Raw genomic sequence first — 17,791 nt, 5'->3', positions numbered from 1 at the left:
CTAGCAGGTGAATGATGAGGGAAGATGCCATGACTGAAGGAGAGCAGGTAATGGGCAGGTAACCAGTTTTTCTAGCTTCTAAACTATGCTTGACGATCAAGACGAGTGAATGGACAAATTTATGGGTTATATTTGAATAAAATGTGAGTAAAGCCAAGCAACTCCATTAAATTCCAGAGCTCTATGGCAAATTCTAAGGTCTTGTCGCCTACTCAGGCATTAAAGTCCTGAATGAATAACCAATTTGGTGACTCATGCACTATGTTGGCATGGAAATCAACAGATTTTAACAAACCAAACGTCTTCCCAGCATGGTGGATGGTATAGTAAGACAAATGTGAAATTTCCACTACCACTAGCACATGTTTAAAGTAGTAAGAGGCACCGGCTTATATTCTCAACAACTTCAGATGAGACAAAAATCAAATAACCCCTCTCTCATCACCCTGCCTACCCAGACATTCAGTCTTGGGGTATAAATGACTATGAGACCTGAGAGTATAGAATATATAGAAAGTCCATCTGATGTGCATTTATCTGATTGTACACCCACATTTTATATTTGTGTTATTCTTTGGCATTCCTTTACTTGTTTTTTTCATTTATCACAAAAGATATCCACCCCAATGTGAGTGCACTGCTAAATCCTACACATGCATTGAAGCAAATATCCATCTCTCCTTCCATTTTACATTTAAATCAAGTGAACAGAATACAGCGAAAATGACTAACAGTGAGGCATTGTTTCAGAGCATATATTTTTGTTAAATTTCATATATGTTGTACTAATTTGCAAATTGCAATAGTTACATGACTGGGATTGCCATTACCATATGCTCTACCAGTGTTCTTAAAAGCTAACATTATTCAAAAACACATGCATCTGGGCTGCCACTGCTGTATTTTGTGTCTTTGGACATTAGTCTTCTAAGTTCCCTACAAAAATATCCTGTTATGAACTATCATAATGGTCACTTCTTGAGGATCATTTTAATTGTGTTTATAAACTTTCTCTAACTACAGAAATGATGCTATTACCATTATCTTTTGGAAAGTTGCTTCCTAAATGTTCAATGTAATGTCCTTGTGGTCACACAGGGCTCATAACTATAACTTTCGGTTAGGACATTCTAGAGGTTTTTGATTTAGAATGCCATTACACCGCCACTCTGGTATAGCATCTATTGTGGGCATTCTAAACCATCCATCATTTTGGGGAAAGTGATGTGAGCAATCATCCTATTTAGGATGTGAATGTTTCCTTTGTCTAAATGTCAGCATCCTTTTCTGAGTGGTATTTCATTCTTTCTGGAATAGAAATATGTCTGTCCATCTTCATTATTCAATGGCGAAAGTCAGTTGGTAAAGAGCTGACCAACTTTCTGGTCCTATTGAAAAGCATACCCTTCCATTAATGGAGCATCCCTGTCCCTTGCAGCAGCTATCTGACTACATAAATGCTGTCTGCTGCACAAAGCCTGCTTCCTCATACTCCACCTGCTACATGTATATGCAAAGTAGCAGTGTGCTCATAGGTGATGTTTCTTGGATGCAACACCTTGTGTTCATACTACATGCCACCCATGGGTGATCCAGAGGTCCCTCTCTTTCCCCAGGATGGACAGGCCAGCAGCAGGCACTCACTCCTGTCTTCTCTGGTTAGTTCTGTTACACATCTGAGTCACTAATCAGGCTTGTATTTTGAAGGCCGTAGTTGGAGCTTTATCTTTCTACAGCACTGGGCCTGCCTTATTTGCTGCCATTTTAATTTTGGGGTGTTCAGATGCTTCCTTAAAATGGATATGGCAATTCTACATGACTTTTCAGATTTGCTTTGGCATACCAGACATTTCAATATTTCAATACGTTTTGCCTGCTATTATAATTAATAGCAGAAAAGTGAATCCCTGTGATGTTCAAATACAGTGTGTATTCTGTCTAACGTGCATACCTCTCAATGTCTTAGCACAAGAAATCTGGACAAAGTCTGATATAATGGGGGCACAAAGGCCCAAAAATAGGAGCAGATTTTAAATATTACCCATATAAACTTAAAAAGTTGATATAATGCCAGGATTTTACATAGCATGCATTTTTTGAAGGGTATGAAGTTTGAAACTCAAATGTATGTAATTACTTAGTGGCTGCAGTCCACAGATCATCCCAGTGATTTGCCTGAAAGCCACAATTTTTATGAGGAACAGACCAAAAAATATGAGGCAAAAATCTGGACATTCTGTGAAAATTTGGACAGTTGAGAGTTACACTAAAGTATGTGTGTGTGTGTGCATATATATGTGTGTGTGTGTGTGTGTGTGTGTGTTTGTGTGTGTGTGTGTGTGTGTGTGTGTGTGTGTGTGTGTGTGTGTGTGTGTATCTATCTCATCTGTATTACAATTCATCTATATACCATACTTAAAAACTATTTGCTATATCAACCTTTTACTCAAAAATCTTTGGAGGTATAATACTGTACAAACTTTTGTATTTAGGTTCATAGGTTCATAGGTGTGTACTAGGCTAATGGCCCTGGAATCTTTACAAACCTAGCCCATAGGATAAACCTGGCATCGTGCCACCCGACCTTAGTTCCCAGTGCTTCTATCAAGTAGAGCCACTGGAGTGATCCTCAGGGTGAATTTTCTACTTCCATCCACTCATCAAGGTTTCTCTTGAAGAGGGCCAGTGAGGTGCTCTGTTTGACATGTATGGGAAGTCTATTACATAGCAAGGGCAGTCTCTGGGTTATGAACCTGTCCCTCCAGCATGTTCTATTGATTGTGGTAATGAGGTTTAGGTCTCTGGAGCATGTGGTGTGGTGGGATTGGGATTTCGTTAGATGTAGAATTTCTAATAGAGATGGATCAGACATGACTTTGTATTTCAAACACAGATCGCCTCTAAGTAGGCGATATAAGACAGCGAGTAGTTGGAGTTTTTTTTGAGTCTGTCCATATAGGACAAGTGTTTAAGGCCTAGGATCCTTTTTGTGAGCTACTTTTGTGGCCTCTCCAGTTGTTGCAGGTGACAAATTGAACATTGTACTTGATGCTTGGCCTAATGAGGGAAGAGGAGAGGGAGACAATGGCCTCTTTCTTCCTGGGTGCAAAATCCTTAGTAATGAGATGTGCCACATAGAAAGAGTTTCTGACCACAGTGGCAATGTGGTGGTCAAAAGAGAGGCTGCTATCAGCCTGTGTTCCCAGATCACTTATAACACTTTCTGTGTTCAGTGGACTACCATCAATGTGGTAATTCATGGGAACCATGTTTTTCCCAAATGGGATGATGACATATTTTAAGCATTGAACTTAAGGCCATGGTTCTAACACCAGTCGTTGGTCTCAGTGAGGCCTTTCTGTAGCATGTCAACATCACTTGGGGGGTTAATAATAACTCCCAACTTGCATTCTTCTGTGAACTTTGTCAGCCAGAGACCCTTTGTGTTGGCCTGAACTTCAGAGAAGTAGATACCAAACAGGAAAGGACCGAGGACCAAACTTCGTGGGACTCCACTCGTGACTGGTTGGCAGTCTGACTTGGAGTCCGCTACTTTCACACTGTGGGTTCTATCTGTGAGCCAGTTTACAACCCACCTAGTGATATAAGGGCTGATACCTAGCTTAGTGAGTTTTTCTGATTCCTGAATGGGGAATGGTATCAAACTCCTTGGCCAGATAAAGGTAGACTGTATGAACCACCTTGCCTTCATCCACAGCTCTGGTGACTGATTCAAAGATGTCAACCAAGTTGAGCAGGCATGATCTACCCTTCACAAAACCAAACTGTGTGGAATCCAGAGTTTGGAGATTCCCTATATCCTTGTTTATTAGGTCCATGATGATGCATTCCATAGCTTTGCATATCAGACTTGTCAGGCTAATGGGGCGATAGTTCCCAGGGTCTGTAGTCACTCCTCCTTTGTAGCAGTGCACCATTTGGTAGGGACAAAGCTTGAGGTAAGGCTGTGATTGAACAGGGCACACAGTGAGGTGCCAGTCCACTCTGTAGTTAATGTAGAACACAGCCAGGTATATTGTCAGGTTCCATGGAAGATGTATTCTTGGCCTTGAACAGTGCTGTTTTAACCTGTGCAGCAGTAATACTGGGTGCCTGGCAATCTACTGGTATTGTGATTGGTCCTTTGGGGGGAGAGAGGAGTAAAGTTGGCACTGAATCTGTCAGCCAGTATATTCAAACCTGGGTTTATATATATATATATATATATATATATATATATATATATATATATATATATCTATACTGCTGAAGTTAATTATCTTTTGCTCATATTGGGGAATCATTCTTGGTGATGATAGAATTCAATGCTAGATTAATACTGCCTCAGACACATATTCCAGAAGCTTCTTTATGTCTCTCTTCATGTAGTACAGGGAGGTACATCTCAAGTCATTTACTTCCACATATACATTGATAGTGTCATATGTGAACCTATAGTGCAAGCAATTGAGTGCTTGTGTGATGTGACAAATTCTGTCCCCAATAGACAATTGACTGTGGCCCTCTCTTTGCACAGCCTCGTAAGTGGTTCATCAGTGTGCCTCACTATGGAGTCATCTATAACTAGGATGTTGGTATATTTGATAGTTTGCCTTAGGGGCTCATGGACTGAGTCTGTGTGGCTTCTGAGTGAATGTTTCTTGATGGATGTTTCCTGTGATGTCTGTTTGTGAAGTTGCTGCCAGTAATTGTTTCTTGTGTTGCATTTAGCAGGCCTCTGCATAGAAAGGTAGTTTACATCTAAGAACCTCAGCATATGTAGGTCTATGTGTTTATCCTGAGGTGTTTGTGATCGGTTCTGTGTAGTTTTGTGTGTCACTGACAACCTGCTTGTTACTTGTATTGGCTTTGTGTGAGAGATTTTAAGCTATCTGACAATGATGTGTCACCCTTTAGGAGATTCTGGTATTTAGGTGCCAGTTTTGGGATTGCACACTGTCATTTCATTGTATCAGGAAAGGACCTGTACCTGCATCTTTGACTGCACACAAATGGCCCTTCTTATCGTGCGTGTAGGTTTTCTTCAAAAAGAAAAGAAAGAAGTTTATTAACAAAATTGCCAATTTGCGTGGGCTAGATTTTCAGGGTGAAGTTATATCAGCTTGGGACAGACATTTTACACTGTCCTAACACAGTTACATACTATCCCTATCTTTGGTCAGATAATTTATTAGAATGCAGCTGAGTGTAGCTATTTTGGGGATTATTATTATTTCTTCAGTGCACTCCTCATTTTAGTGTTAGTGTTGCCATGGTACCTTGTGGTAACTCACTGGTTTTTCCCTTTCTCTCTTGGGAGCTACAATCTTATTACTTTTGTTTGAAGAGCTGTTAGGATTTGGTTTAGAACTTCACAATTGTCTTTGCCTTCATTTCTCTAGGTGCAGGGTTTGCACTGGGGACAGCAGACGTTTTTGCTGTCTGTCAAGCTAGTGTTCATGGTGTTAGAGGGATAGGGTCCTTGTCTGCAATTCTGTCATTTTGACTGCCATTGTGAGCTTTTGCAGACTGATTTTTTTCTATTTGGGTCTAGAGATTGTCTGTGGTATTATGTGAGTGTCTGAGAAGGTACAAATGTTAGTGGGCTTAGGTTCTCTGCAATATTCTGACGAATTTCCTGGTTATGTCATTATCTTTGCCCAGCACTACCCCAGTGTTGATTCTGGGGTGACTGTGCTGGTTGGCTGTTGCATGTCTAGTCAGAAACCATAGTTACATATTTCATACTTGAAAGCAAATGTGCCAAGGAATTTGTTATTAGTGTGTATCCATGCATACCCCTCAGAATGTTGCAGAATGGCCACATTTTTTGCCTCATATTTTAGGGCTGTTCCTTATAAGGCTGTGGTTTCTGAAAAAAATATTGAGAAATAAAATGTCAAAATAATGATAAACATTTGGATTTCAGACTTCATACCCTTGAGAAAAATGCATGCTAATGCAAATCCTGTTACTCTAGTGACTTTATGTTTATGAAGTCAAACGGCTTAAAAATACTCGGATAATAGGGATCTGAACCTCTTCTGTACAATTAACAGAACAGTTTGGAAGGACAGGTATATTTTGAAGAGGACACTACTTCTGTGAAATAGACTCCCTGTCCATATAAAACAAAGTTTTTCCCTGTCCATGTTCAAGCACAACTTAGATCAATGGATGGGAAATGGAAATTTTACCCCAAAATTTCCTCCTGTACTACTAATAGACAGAGGCAGATCCTAAATGTTTTATCTCAGATTATCTATGGTATGATCACTGCTAATACATAATTATCAACCATGAGATGGGTAAGGCCAATCTATAACCAAATGGGACAGGTTATTTTGAGCACAAAAAGGGAAGCCGACTAAGCTTAAAATGGCCTGCAAGGACAGCTAGCTTAATACTTACCTATGAACCTATAAACCTATAGGAACAACATTTAAAATCTTTGACTGACTTGAGACTTTGCCTCTCCCCAATATTTTTGGCTTTGTCCAGAACTTTTGCCCTAAGAAGTTAAAAAGGTCACCTCCCATTTTTTATCTCTAAGTTATTAACTGTTGTTTTCTTCGACTCTATAGTTTGAAATGGTTTTAAATGTCATTTTGTTCCCTTCCCATTTCATCCTAGTTATCATGTTGTAGTACATTCTGAGTGTTTGCACATTAATGGAATTTTGGTCATGAGTCGCCCGCAGTAGTGGTGCTGCGGTAGCATTGTCGCCTCACAGCAAGATGTTGTCGCGTTCGATTCTCAGCTAGAACATCTTCTGTGTGGAGGCATGCGTGAATGGGTGTGCCTTCATTGAAGGTTGTGCATCAGGGCTGGTAACTTGGCACGTAAAAATAAACTACCAAACATTAGCGGACCAGAGTTCCACTGTGGCGACCCCTAATAAACCGAAAGACACAACAACAAAGTTCATTTAGGATGACTGAGGCGGGGTTTTCTCAACTGACTTTTTTTGAGTGTCTCATGTTGTGGAGAATTTTAGTCCACGTAATTCCTGCCATATGGTTTTACAAGTAAGACAAAGAATAATGGTCTGCTCTGTTTTAAATGCCAGTACCTTTGTGCTTCATAATAGTATCACAACATTATCTGTCATTAACAATTATTAATGCAACATACTGTTTAGCACATTATTTCATGGCATGCACCATAAATGAGTGTTTGTAAGCTGTAATAAACAGCAGTACTGATTCATTGTATTACATGTTGTATATAGATTCCTGGGTTCTGTGAAAAAAGTTTACAATTAATCTTCAGTAAAGTAGACTAACCTGACACATACACTTGTGTAGTCTCCATCAATTGCCACATCCACTTCATGTCTTCATTCTGTTATCTGGCATCTCATTGTATTTATTTACACAGACTCTCGTCATCTTTACCAGTCTGAATAATTATGAAAATAGATGTCCTAACAACCTGTAGAACAGTAACCACTTTTATTAATACTTGGGAGTCCTGTAATTACTCATCTTCCATTCATAACACTTTTTGCCCTTATAGTTATAACACAGCTGCTGGTATTACCTCATCGCATTCTTCCAAACAATAATCCTACCTCCACATGTGTCCTTGCGGTCCTCATAGCCAGCATTGCAGACACACTTTCCAATAGGAACCAGCCACTCCCCCTCTGCACTGCAATACATCTTAGGTGTGTCTCTCTCTTCTGCATGCTGTACACACTGACCCCGCACTTCCACCAGGGATGAAGAGTCTGCTCCAGTTACTGCTTCTGAGAAGGAAGCAAGGTTTCGCACCATAGCCGAACATTTCTTGAAATAGATCCGCACTGACACAATTGCAATGCATGCTCCAATATCCTGAAATGCTAAATAAAATCCCCTTCTAGTTAAAGGGCCTACACCCCGAATTTCAGTGTTTAGTTTAAGTCTCCGCACACCCAGATCTACACTTGTAAAGCTCTCATCTGCAGCAATTGTATCTATTTTAGTAAACTGGTTTTCACGTATGGTGGTGCCAATGTCACGGTCTGACTCTATATAATAGAGGTTAAATGTCTCCTTGCAGGTACCCAAAACTCCAGGCATGCTGTTGCAGTCTCTCAATGTAAATTTAATTTCCACATAGATCCGCCGGGCTCCATCACGTTGAATCCAGTTGGTGCGCAGCCAGTTGTTTTGATTTGGGGTCATGACATTGCAAACTTGATAGGTATGAATAGGTCTGAAGTATTCATCCATTTCATTTATGGCATCCCACTGTAAAAAAAAAAAAAAATCACAAAAACAATGATCAATATCTGCAGCACAAGAATGTATGAGCATGTAATGAGTCTACCAAGAAGTGAGCTTTACAGACTATTTACTGATATCAGATATATGTTAATTATCTGCTATGTGAGATTTATTCTACTAAATGAATAAAACAGATTTCTTGTTAAGCTCATTTGCTTTAATGCACTGCATTACATAGCCACAGATAAAGAACAGTTTCAAATAGTTACATTTGATGAGACTCGTCATGTAGACATAATAACAGTAGCAACCCAGCAGTTTGAATAAAGGTATAATAATAAGCACAATATTAACATAAATGATCAGGCAGTAAAAAATATGAAATGGCATTAGCAGACTATGAAAAATAACTGTTATGGACGTTTCAAATATCCATATCAAATCCCAGATATAGGGCAGGATTCACAAAACCTCCATGTAAGAGTTACAAGGCTTACACGGAGGCTGCAGTTAAACAGTGTGACGTCAGTATGTCATGCATATGCATGAGGGCATGCTGAAACATACCTAAGGCTTACACGGTCCGTGGAAGACAGTAGGGGGCATGCCTGTAGGCCGAGCCCTGTAAACAGACACGCCCCCAGAAGAGTAAAAGTCCCGAAAGTAAACCCCCACGACAGAGTCCATGGAAATGTGAATAAACACAACACAACACAGGACCCCACAGACTATGAACATAAAATATATAAATGAACATGTTATTTTTTTTTTTTTAAATTGTAAAGATGTTTGCCCGTGAGTGCGCTCATTTGCGTGGGCGTGCCCGTAGCTCAGCCACAGTTAGCAGTAAGCGGAAAAGCATATAAAAACTAACTATACAAAGTAAGCCAAAAAGCAATAGCGTAGCGGTAGAGATGTCGGTTGAAGAGCAAGCAGTCATGGTTCAAGCCCCCACAACATAAAGTTTTATATTTAGTGAAATAAGCACGAAACAGGTCCCTGACATATATGTACACATATAAAATTATATTTCATGTAAAATTTAATGAAATAGGCTATCTATTTTGAAGAAATGTGAGATAACAAAAGAATAAATATTGCCAGATGTACCTATAGCTGAGCTACAATTTAACAAGGTGAGTGCATCTGTCCGTAGGTGAGCAGTGGTTTAACAGGTGTAAAATCAGTGCTCGAAGGTGAGCAGTGGTTTAACAGGTGCAAAATGAGTGCCCCGTAGGTGAGCAGAGGTTCAATATGCTGAAAATGTGTGCCCATGGCTGAGTTGAGCGTAATATGCGTGCTGACAGCCAAATGAGGTGTAAACCAGCATAACCCGTTTGCGTGGAACTGCGCACCGCGCCAACAAGCTAACCGAAGGCAACGTTGGGCATGCTGTAACAAAACTGCCTTTACACAGACACACCCCCTAGCCTGTCTAGACAGTCAGAAAATATAAAAAGCAGTGGCCAGGTTCGAACCCATGATACCATAGTCAAGGTACTGAACCACTAAGCCATGACAGCTGTACTTAGAAATGCAGTAATAGCAAATATATAGGAATGAATAGAAAGAGGAGCATGACAAAGCAGGTTCTGTGAAGCTGATACAATTCCAAAATGGCCAATCACAGATAAGTGCAGGAAAAATGGCATATATAAGCCCCATAGGCGGGAATACACAGCATAACCGATTGTAGAACTAACTTGCAGCCAGAATGTCAGGAGTAGGTGAGGGTAGTTGCTTCCGAGCACAGAGGTGGGGCATTGAGGAGTCCAGATATATGGTCTGGCTCCTTGTCCACAATCATGAGGCCCAACTCATGCAGGGCCAGGTCCTGTGGGGAGCATATAGGGTTGAGGCGTGGGACCGGTTGGCTCATGATCTCACCAGTGCTACAGGGATTCCAAGGACTGGTGAGCAGGTCCGTCACCACCATGCGGATCTGAAGAGACATAAGCAGGACCAACTGAACCTTTGGATCCAGGAGGCCCGGCAAATGCCCAACACCCCACTACTGAGTAAGTCACATCTAATTATGTATGTAAGAAATTAACCTAGCTGATATTATGGAGATGTGTATTCCAATATTACTTTATTTATATTACAGCTGCAGGTGTCTGTTCTGCGAACCGCAGAGCCTATGGCGATAGGCTGGTGCAGTTGCGCCACCAGGCAGGTCAGTAATCCTCTCCCTGTAACTGTAAATAAATATAAAAGTATGACAGCAACAGAGTGCAGTGTAGTCACTAAGTAATAAAATGTGCAAGTAACAGTGTAAGAGTGATTGCAAGTATTGCTTGATCACAAAAGTGTGTTGCAGTCTGTAATCCAAACAGAAAAATGAAAATGTCTGAAATAAAGTCTGAAATAAAGATGCCCCACCTGTAATATAATTGTACACAACCTGCAGCAGGCTGAAAAGTACAACTGCAGAATATGTGTGAAATATATCCCTGTTGAAATACTGAAACATGACAGAAGTGAGAATGTTGGAAAGGATTGTAATAACTACAGGTAAAACATGTCAATAAAGCCTAGAAATAAGTACCATCCTGAATTGTAAAATTAAAACAAGTGAGAGAGTGTGAGAAAGAGTCATGAATCCACCAATAAAGTAGTAACAACCCCTGAATAAAGCATACTGCAGTTAGTACAGAATGAAATGAATGTGACAAACAGAACCAAACTGCGAAATGTGTTCCAAATGTTCCTGCAGCTGGAATGAGTATCCCAAAATCTGGATATGTTGCACTCAGTCTGCAATATGCAGATAGTATGATTGTCTGAAATACCAAACATCCACAGCTGTCTATAGCTATATAAAGCAAATGTAGCAGGATGATGTAGCTGAACACAGCCAGATATGAACGTGTATGAATAGAAATGAAAATGTATATTGATGTAGCAGTAACATTCCTATCACCAACATGAAGTAGTTAGCACATAGGAAACTGTAGGTAGAACTGTAGTGTGCATATATCTGCAGCTATTAGAAATGTACAGCATATGTATTGGTATTTGAAGGTGTTAATTATATTTTCTTCACCCTACCCTATAACCACATATAATCCATTCCACGTGAAATGGGTATGTGCAATCACAATTAACACCCCTGGACATTTGTCCTGTTGGGTCATACATATTTGCATGTACGTTGATGCATCTGCCCTGTTCATACATCCAAACCTGATGGCCTGTTGCCATCAATCAACCCTGGATGTTGTTGGACTGTGTAATGCCATCCAAATTATGCATATGTTATGCTCGCTGTTCAATGGTGTGAATATCTGGGTGTTTGGGTAATGGGAATACTAATGCATGCTGTTACAACTAATTGTGAATGGTATTGTATGTTACTAACCCAAACTGTCATGACATAATGCAAAACATAGGATGACAGGGAAGGTGGGTTTCAGCGGACCCACCTCTCCCACCTCAGCTGGCGAGTGCACCTGACAGTAGAGCCCAGTCCGGACCCTCCTCCGGTGGCCCTGTGCCACCTGTGGGTGGAAGCGCTGCAGGGGATGGGGCTCGTCCCCCCTCTGCAAGTGTGGCCGGATGAGAACCACCACTCACCCTCCGTAGCGTCCGGACTGTGGTGCGTAGGGAGATCCAGGAATCAGTTCTTGGGCTCCTACGCCAGCTTGAGGCAAAGGTGGCACAACTAACGGGCATGCCTGTTGCCCGGCCTGCACAGCCCCTAGCACAGCCCCGTCCTGGGCAGTGAAGGTACAGTGGCAACTGCCCATGGGTGGGGATATCAGTTCCACTGTTGCCATCTGTGGGCTCATGGGCTCTGGATATCCAAATATCCGTCCCCGTCAATTGTGTAAACCCCCCCACACGTGTCATACACTGCCCCTGTATGCGTCTTGTTTGTCTTGTCTGTTGACCTACCCAACCTACCTCCCCAGCTATACTGACTTCTTTTACCTGACATACCACTCTCACCTGAAATAAAAAAAAATAAATAAAAGGGCACTCTGTACCCACAAAAAAATTACGCCCCATACATAGATGCCCATTTCACACACATGTCTGCTGGACATGGAAACTGTCAATTACAATTGGATGTACAACAAGTATTATTGTTGTCCTGACACCTCTCTCAGGGGTGGAAGGTTTCAAATGTCACACCAAATTACAAACATATGTACAGCTGTTGCTGATGAAGAAATGGGCAGCTATGGGCCTTACCCACATCCCTCCTGCAAAACCCAAGCTTGTTTCCCTACTGTCTTACCCTCTTTGTGACCCCTTTTTCACTACTTTCCTGTCTCCCCATTTTCATTTCTTTCAAAGAAATTGGCGCAGGTGTTCGCCTGTGTGCGTGGAGCTGAACGCCAGTGCGCATGTGGCAGCTCTGCACAAACCAGTGCTAACCCGGTTACAACTGCTTAAAAGTGCCTTAGTCACTCTGAATGACAGGTCCTGTAGTCAGTTCAAAAGCAACATAAAATCCCACTGTCAGTCCCGAACCCAGGAACTTATAAACAGTAGTCTGCATGACTTACCACTAAGCCATGACTGTTATATAAGAACATTGTGCTACAATAAATATATCATGTAATAGTAGGAATGAATGTAAAGGGAATATAGTATGTGTAGTACACAAAGCATGTCATGTATATTTACTGTCAAATCTAGCGGATTTCTATAATAGTAGTGTGTGAAGAGAAACAGCCATGCTAGTTGGTAGCTAGTAGGTAATAATATCAGTTATTATACATATATAAATATATGTATATATATATATATATATATATATATATATATATATATATATATATAGGTGTCAGTGTACATACACACTTAGTACAGGGAACAGGAGAGATGAATGGAGAAATGTTAATCTACAACACAGCTTGAATTATGAGAGAGATACTAACCTTTACAGAACAGTGTCCAAAGCATACCAGCATGGTCCTCGCCCTTACAATCTGAAAGGGCAACGCCTATCTCACATACCCTTTTATAGCACTGTCCTGAAATCACAGTGAGAACTGCAATCAGTACACAACTGGCTGCATGCAATTAGCAAATGCTGGCTAACAATTGGTGCAGAGGCCATTACATGGACATATGCAGATACCTACAAAAGCATCCTGTACTCCCAGTCCACGCATGCAATACTTTCATTGCACCATCTGGAGGCAGAGAGAGAGAGAGTGAGAAAAAAAGAAAGAAAAAATGAAAATAAAAACACAAACAAAAACTACACTGAAGACAACCTAAGTTGAAGCTGTCATCAGTGTCAGTAGCAAGCTGGGCTAGCAACAGCAGGAACATATACTAACGGTAACGCAACCAGCTGCAACAAACACAGGTAATGTAAAGTAACAATTTCATAGTCTACATACTGTGAACCCTCCATATGTGTTATTGGTCTGTATCTATATGTACGTCTATGTGATAAGTTGTGTGTACGTTGTTTTACCCAAAGGGGATGACTATGCATTTCATGCCATTCAGTGTTAGGCCATGATTCAGGCACCAGTTGCCCGTTTCAGTGAGGCCTGTCTATAGGATGTATGTGTCAGCTGGTGTATCGACTATGGCGCTTAGTTTGCAGTCATCTGGGAATTTTGTCATCCACAACCCGCCCATGTTTGCTTTCACATCTGAGAAGTAAATGCCAAACAAGAGGGGTCCTAGGACAGAGCCCTGTGGGATACCACTTGTGACCGGCTTTGAGTGTGACATGGCTCCCGCAAATTTGACTGTATGGATTCTGTTGTTCAACCAGTTTGCACCCCATCATGTGACATATGTATTAACAGTTAAGCTGATGAGCTTGTCTATGATGCCTGAGTGGAGTATTGTGTTGAAGGCCTTAGACAAGTCCAGGTAGGCTGTATGGACTGCTTTGCCCCCATCATTGGCTGTAGTGACTGTTTTGAAAAAGTCAACCAGGTTCAAAAGCCAGGATCAGCCCTTCACAAAGGCAAACTGGGTGGGATCAAGTGTCTGTAGGTCCCCAATATCGCTGTATATGAGTTCCATAATGAATCTTTCCATAGCTTTGCAGACCAGGCTGGTTAAGCTTATAGGGCAGTAGTTCACAGGGTCAGTAGAAGTGCCGCCTTTGTGGAGTGGGACCACTGTTGCTGTACGCCAGTGTTCAGGCACATATCCCGTAGTAAGGCTAAGGTTAAATATCAGTTTTATATGCGGTTGTAGCTCCTCTTGGAGTTCACGTAGCACACATCCAGGGATACCATCAGGTCACATTGATGCTGTGTGTTCTGCTATGCTGAGGGCAGCCCTCACCTGGACATCTGAGATGACAGGGAGGTTACATTCAGCTGTGGTAAGTATTTCTTCTTTTGGGGGAGAGGGAGGGGGGATATTTGCACTGAACCTGTCTGCATGAATGTTGCCAATACCTATGAGTTTAGTGAATTTCATGTAGTTGTGTACTAACTCTGAGCATATCTGAGGCTTTTGGTCCATGTGTCTAACAAAACTGAAGAAGGCCTTGTGGTTATCTATAGTGTCCTTGGCTATTTCTCTCTCAGAGTTGGCCTTGGATGTTGTTATGAGAGAACTTAGCTTATTACTAGTGCCGACCACAGATGCCTTCCCTTTATGTGATTCTGCTCTGTCCTGCAGTAGCCTCCTTCTATCATTATACAATTTGTCTTTGGCTGGGGTCCACCAGACAGGATGCCTAACCTTTGTGCATAGGGTCTGGGTTAGAATTGTGTGTGCATGTTCCATGCATTCTTCGGGATGTCTGTGGGAAGCATTTACATAGGGGTCAGCATTGTGTGTTGTGGCTTCCACTGGCCCAGTGGGCTGCATGGATACCATCTCAGTCCTAACAAGTGAAAATCTGTCTATTCACATATATATCAAAGTAGTCTACTGTGCTGGTGGTGGTGGTGGGATATGTATATCCAGGCCGATTATTTTGTGTACAGATCACACTAGTGGATGACGTTCCACATACAGTAACTTGTTATGAACCCCCAGAGTGAGGTGGTGCATTGGACCTGTCTCAGTGTGCTGACTGATGGGGCTTGGTACCATGTTGTATGGAATGTGGCAGGTATTGTTGCACAGGTGTTGGCTGAGCACTGATATCTGGCCATGTACATGTGTATCCACCAAGAGACACACACGTGCTACATATGGGAGTAGTAGTATATCACTACAGTTGAGTATCATGTATAGCATGTGTGCCATATTTTGCTGACATAGTTTGCTGATATCCTGTTTGTGTTCTCTTTCAGGGACATGGAGCGTCAGCAAAATCCTGCCTACTCTGCTGCAGAAGATGAAGAGATACACCAGAGCCTGGTGCGGGATTATGACATACTGTTTTCCCGCACCAGCCAGAATCAGCAGGAGAGGGCTGCACTGTGGCAAGACCTTGCCCGTAGGGTAAATGACATTGGCACTCATAATAGGACATATGAGCAGGTACGACATCACTGCAGTGATTTAATCAGAAATGTCCATCAGCGTGCGTCAGATATCCACAGGCAACAGGTCGCCACAGGAGGTGGGGTGGCCACACATTCCCCCCTCACCAGACTGGAGGGGCTACTCCTAAGTGTTGTGGCTCACAGCAACACGACATGGAGCGTGCAGGTAATATGCCATATGTACGCTTGACTGTTCTGTACACTGTTAGTTTATGCATGTGTAAGGTGCGTCCTTGGTATGTAGCTGTCAACATAGTATGTAATTGTACAGGTGTGATATTGCCAATATCAGCAGCTGACATGTGAAAGGCAACTGTTGTACTACTGAACTGTATCATACGCAGTATCAATGGCACAGTTGTGTCCACTGACATTAATCCCCTCATTTCTGCAGGTCCCTCCGGTGTTACAGCAAGGCAGCCCATCCATGCTGGTGAGTGTGTTTTAACAATACCTATAATAGTCTTGATAGTGCTAGTAATAATAGTGGAACTCAGTAGTGCTCTGTGTGTATACTGCAGGGTGTGCATGTGTGCATGTGTGCCTGTGTCCATGAGTGCATGTGTGCATGTGTGCATGTGTGCATGTGTGCATGTGTGCATGTGTCCACATGTCCACGTGTGCATGTGTGCATGTGTGCCTGTGTCCACGTGTGCATGTGTGCCTGTGTCCACGTGCGCATGTGTGCATGTGTGCATGTGTCTACGTGTGCATGTGTGCATGTGTGCACGTGTGCACGTGTGCCTGTGTGCCTGTGTGCATGTGTGCATGTGTGCATGGGTGCATGTGTGCCTGTATCCACGTGTGCATGTGTGCATGTGTGCACGTGTGCCTGTGTGCACGTGTGCACGTGTGCCTGTGTGCATGTGGGCATGCGTGCATGTTTGCATGTGTGCATGTGTGCATGTGTGCATGTGTGCATGTGTGCATGTGTGCATGTGTGCCTGTGTGAATGTGTGCCTGTGTGCATGTGTGCATGTGTGCATGCGTGCATGTGTGCATGTGTGCCTGTGTCCACGTGTGCACATGTATCTTCCCATGTGTGCATGTGTGCATGTGTGCATGTGTGCATGTGCATGTGCATGTGTGCATGTGTGCATGTGCATGTGCATGTGTGCCTGTGCACGTGTGCATGTGTCATGTATGCCGCATGTGTGCATGTGTGCATGTGCACCTGTGTGCATGTGTGCATGCATGCCTGCATCCACGTGTGCATGTGCATGTGAGTGTGCATGTGCATGTGTGCCTGTGTCCACGCGGTGCATGTGTGCATGTGTGCATGTGTACATGTGCATGTGTGCACGTGTGCCTGTAATGCATGTGCGTGTGCCTGTGTGCATGTGTGCACGTGTGCATGTGTGCATGTGCATGTGTGCATGTGAGCATGTGTGCATGTGTGCATGTGTGCCTGTGTCCACGTGTGCATGTGTGCATGTGTGCACGTGTGCATGTGTGCATCACTGGTAACATTGTGTAGACATTGTAAACTGTGTTTCCTGTCTTCCTCACACAGGTTCTGGTGCTGCTCTGGTGTCCTGCAGCAGGGAACCTGAATCTGGTGCCACAGGTACTGATAATGATGATATCTGTGTAATGGCACAGGAATGTGTGTCAGGGTCCGTCATTGTTCAGCCAATTGACAGTACACAGCTGTCAACCCAATCATTGCGCACAGTCATCCTGCCAGTACATCATATGTCACCAATGTCCCTAGGTGATGGACAGGATACAGTGGGCATTGACCAGGGTAATGTGGTATCTGTGGCACATGCTTCCCCACACAGCACCCATGGGCAGGGTCCTGCGATGGTACCACACAGACAGTTGCCCATGGGTTCTCGTGGGAGCATCCGTGGGCGTACTGCCTCTGGCAGACGTGCCCAAAGAGGACTGTCAACCTCAGCTATGTTTCGGGCTGTCATGCAGGCACAGTCACGTATGGAAAGGTACACCAGACAGGGTCTGAGGGAGCTGAGAGCATGTCGCACATCCATGACTGACAGTATGCGTGACATCGCGGATGCTATCCGTAATTTCACCGATGTCATAGACAGACATTGTGGGGACATATTAGAGCAGTTCCACAACTACATGTCCATGAGCCAGGGCAATGGTGATTGGTTGCGGCGTCAACGTGGCCGTATGCCA

The 17,791-nt window shown here is 42.7% G+C and overlaps 1 protein-coding gene across 1 annotated transcript in view; it reads right to left on the bottom strand.

Moving 5' to 3' along the window:
* EPHA8 (EPH receptor A8) overlaps window positions 1-17,791 on the bottom strand; it is a 2,987,396-nt gene that overhangs the window by 1,851,080 nt on the left and 1,118,525 nt on the right. Inside the window, exon 3 of the mRNA XM_044061766.1 lies at window positions 7,574-8,237. Coding sequence (XP_043917701.1) covers window positions 7,574-8,237 — 664 coding nt within the window. The remainder of the gene's footprint in view (window positions 1-7,573; window positions 8,238-17,791) is intronic.

Source organism: Protopterus annectens, chromosome 2.part0 (assembly GCF_019279795.1).
Source record: "Protopterus annectens isolate FY-2018-M chromosome 2.part0, PAN1.0, whole genome shotgun sequence".
NCBI lineage: Eukaryota > Metazoa > Chordata > Ceratodontiformes > Protopteridae > Protopterus > Protopterus annectens.
The sequence above is the reverse complement of the archived record's forward strand: the minus strand, read 5'-3'. Positions and strand labels throughout refer to the sequence as shown.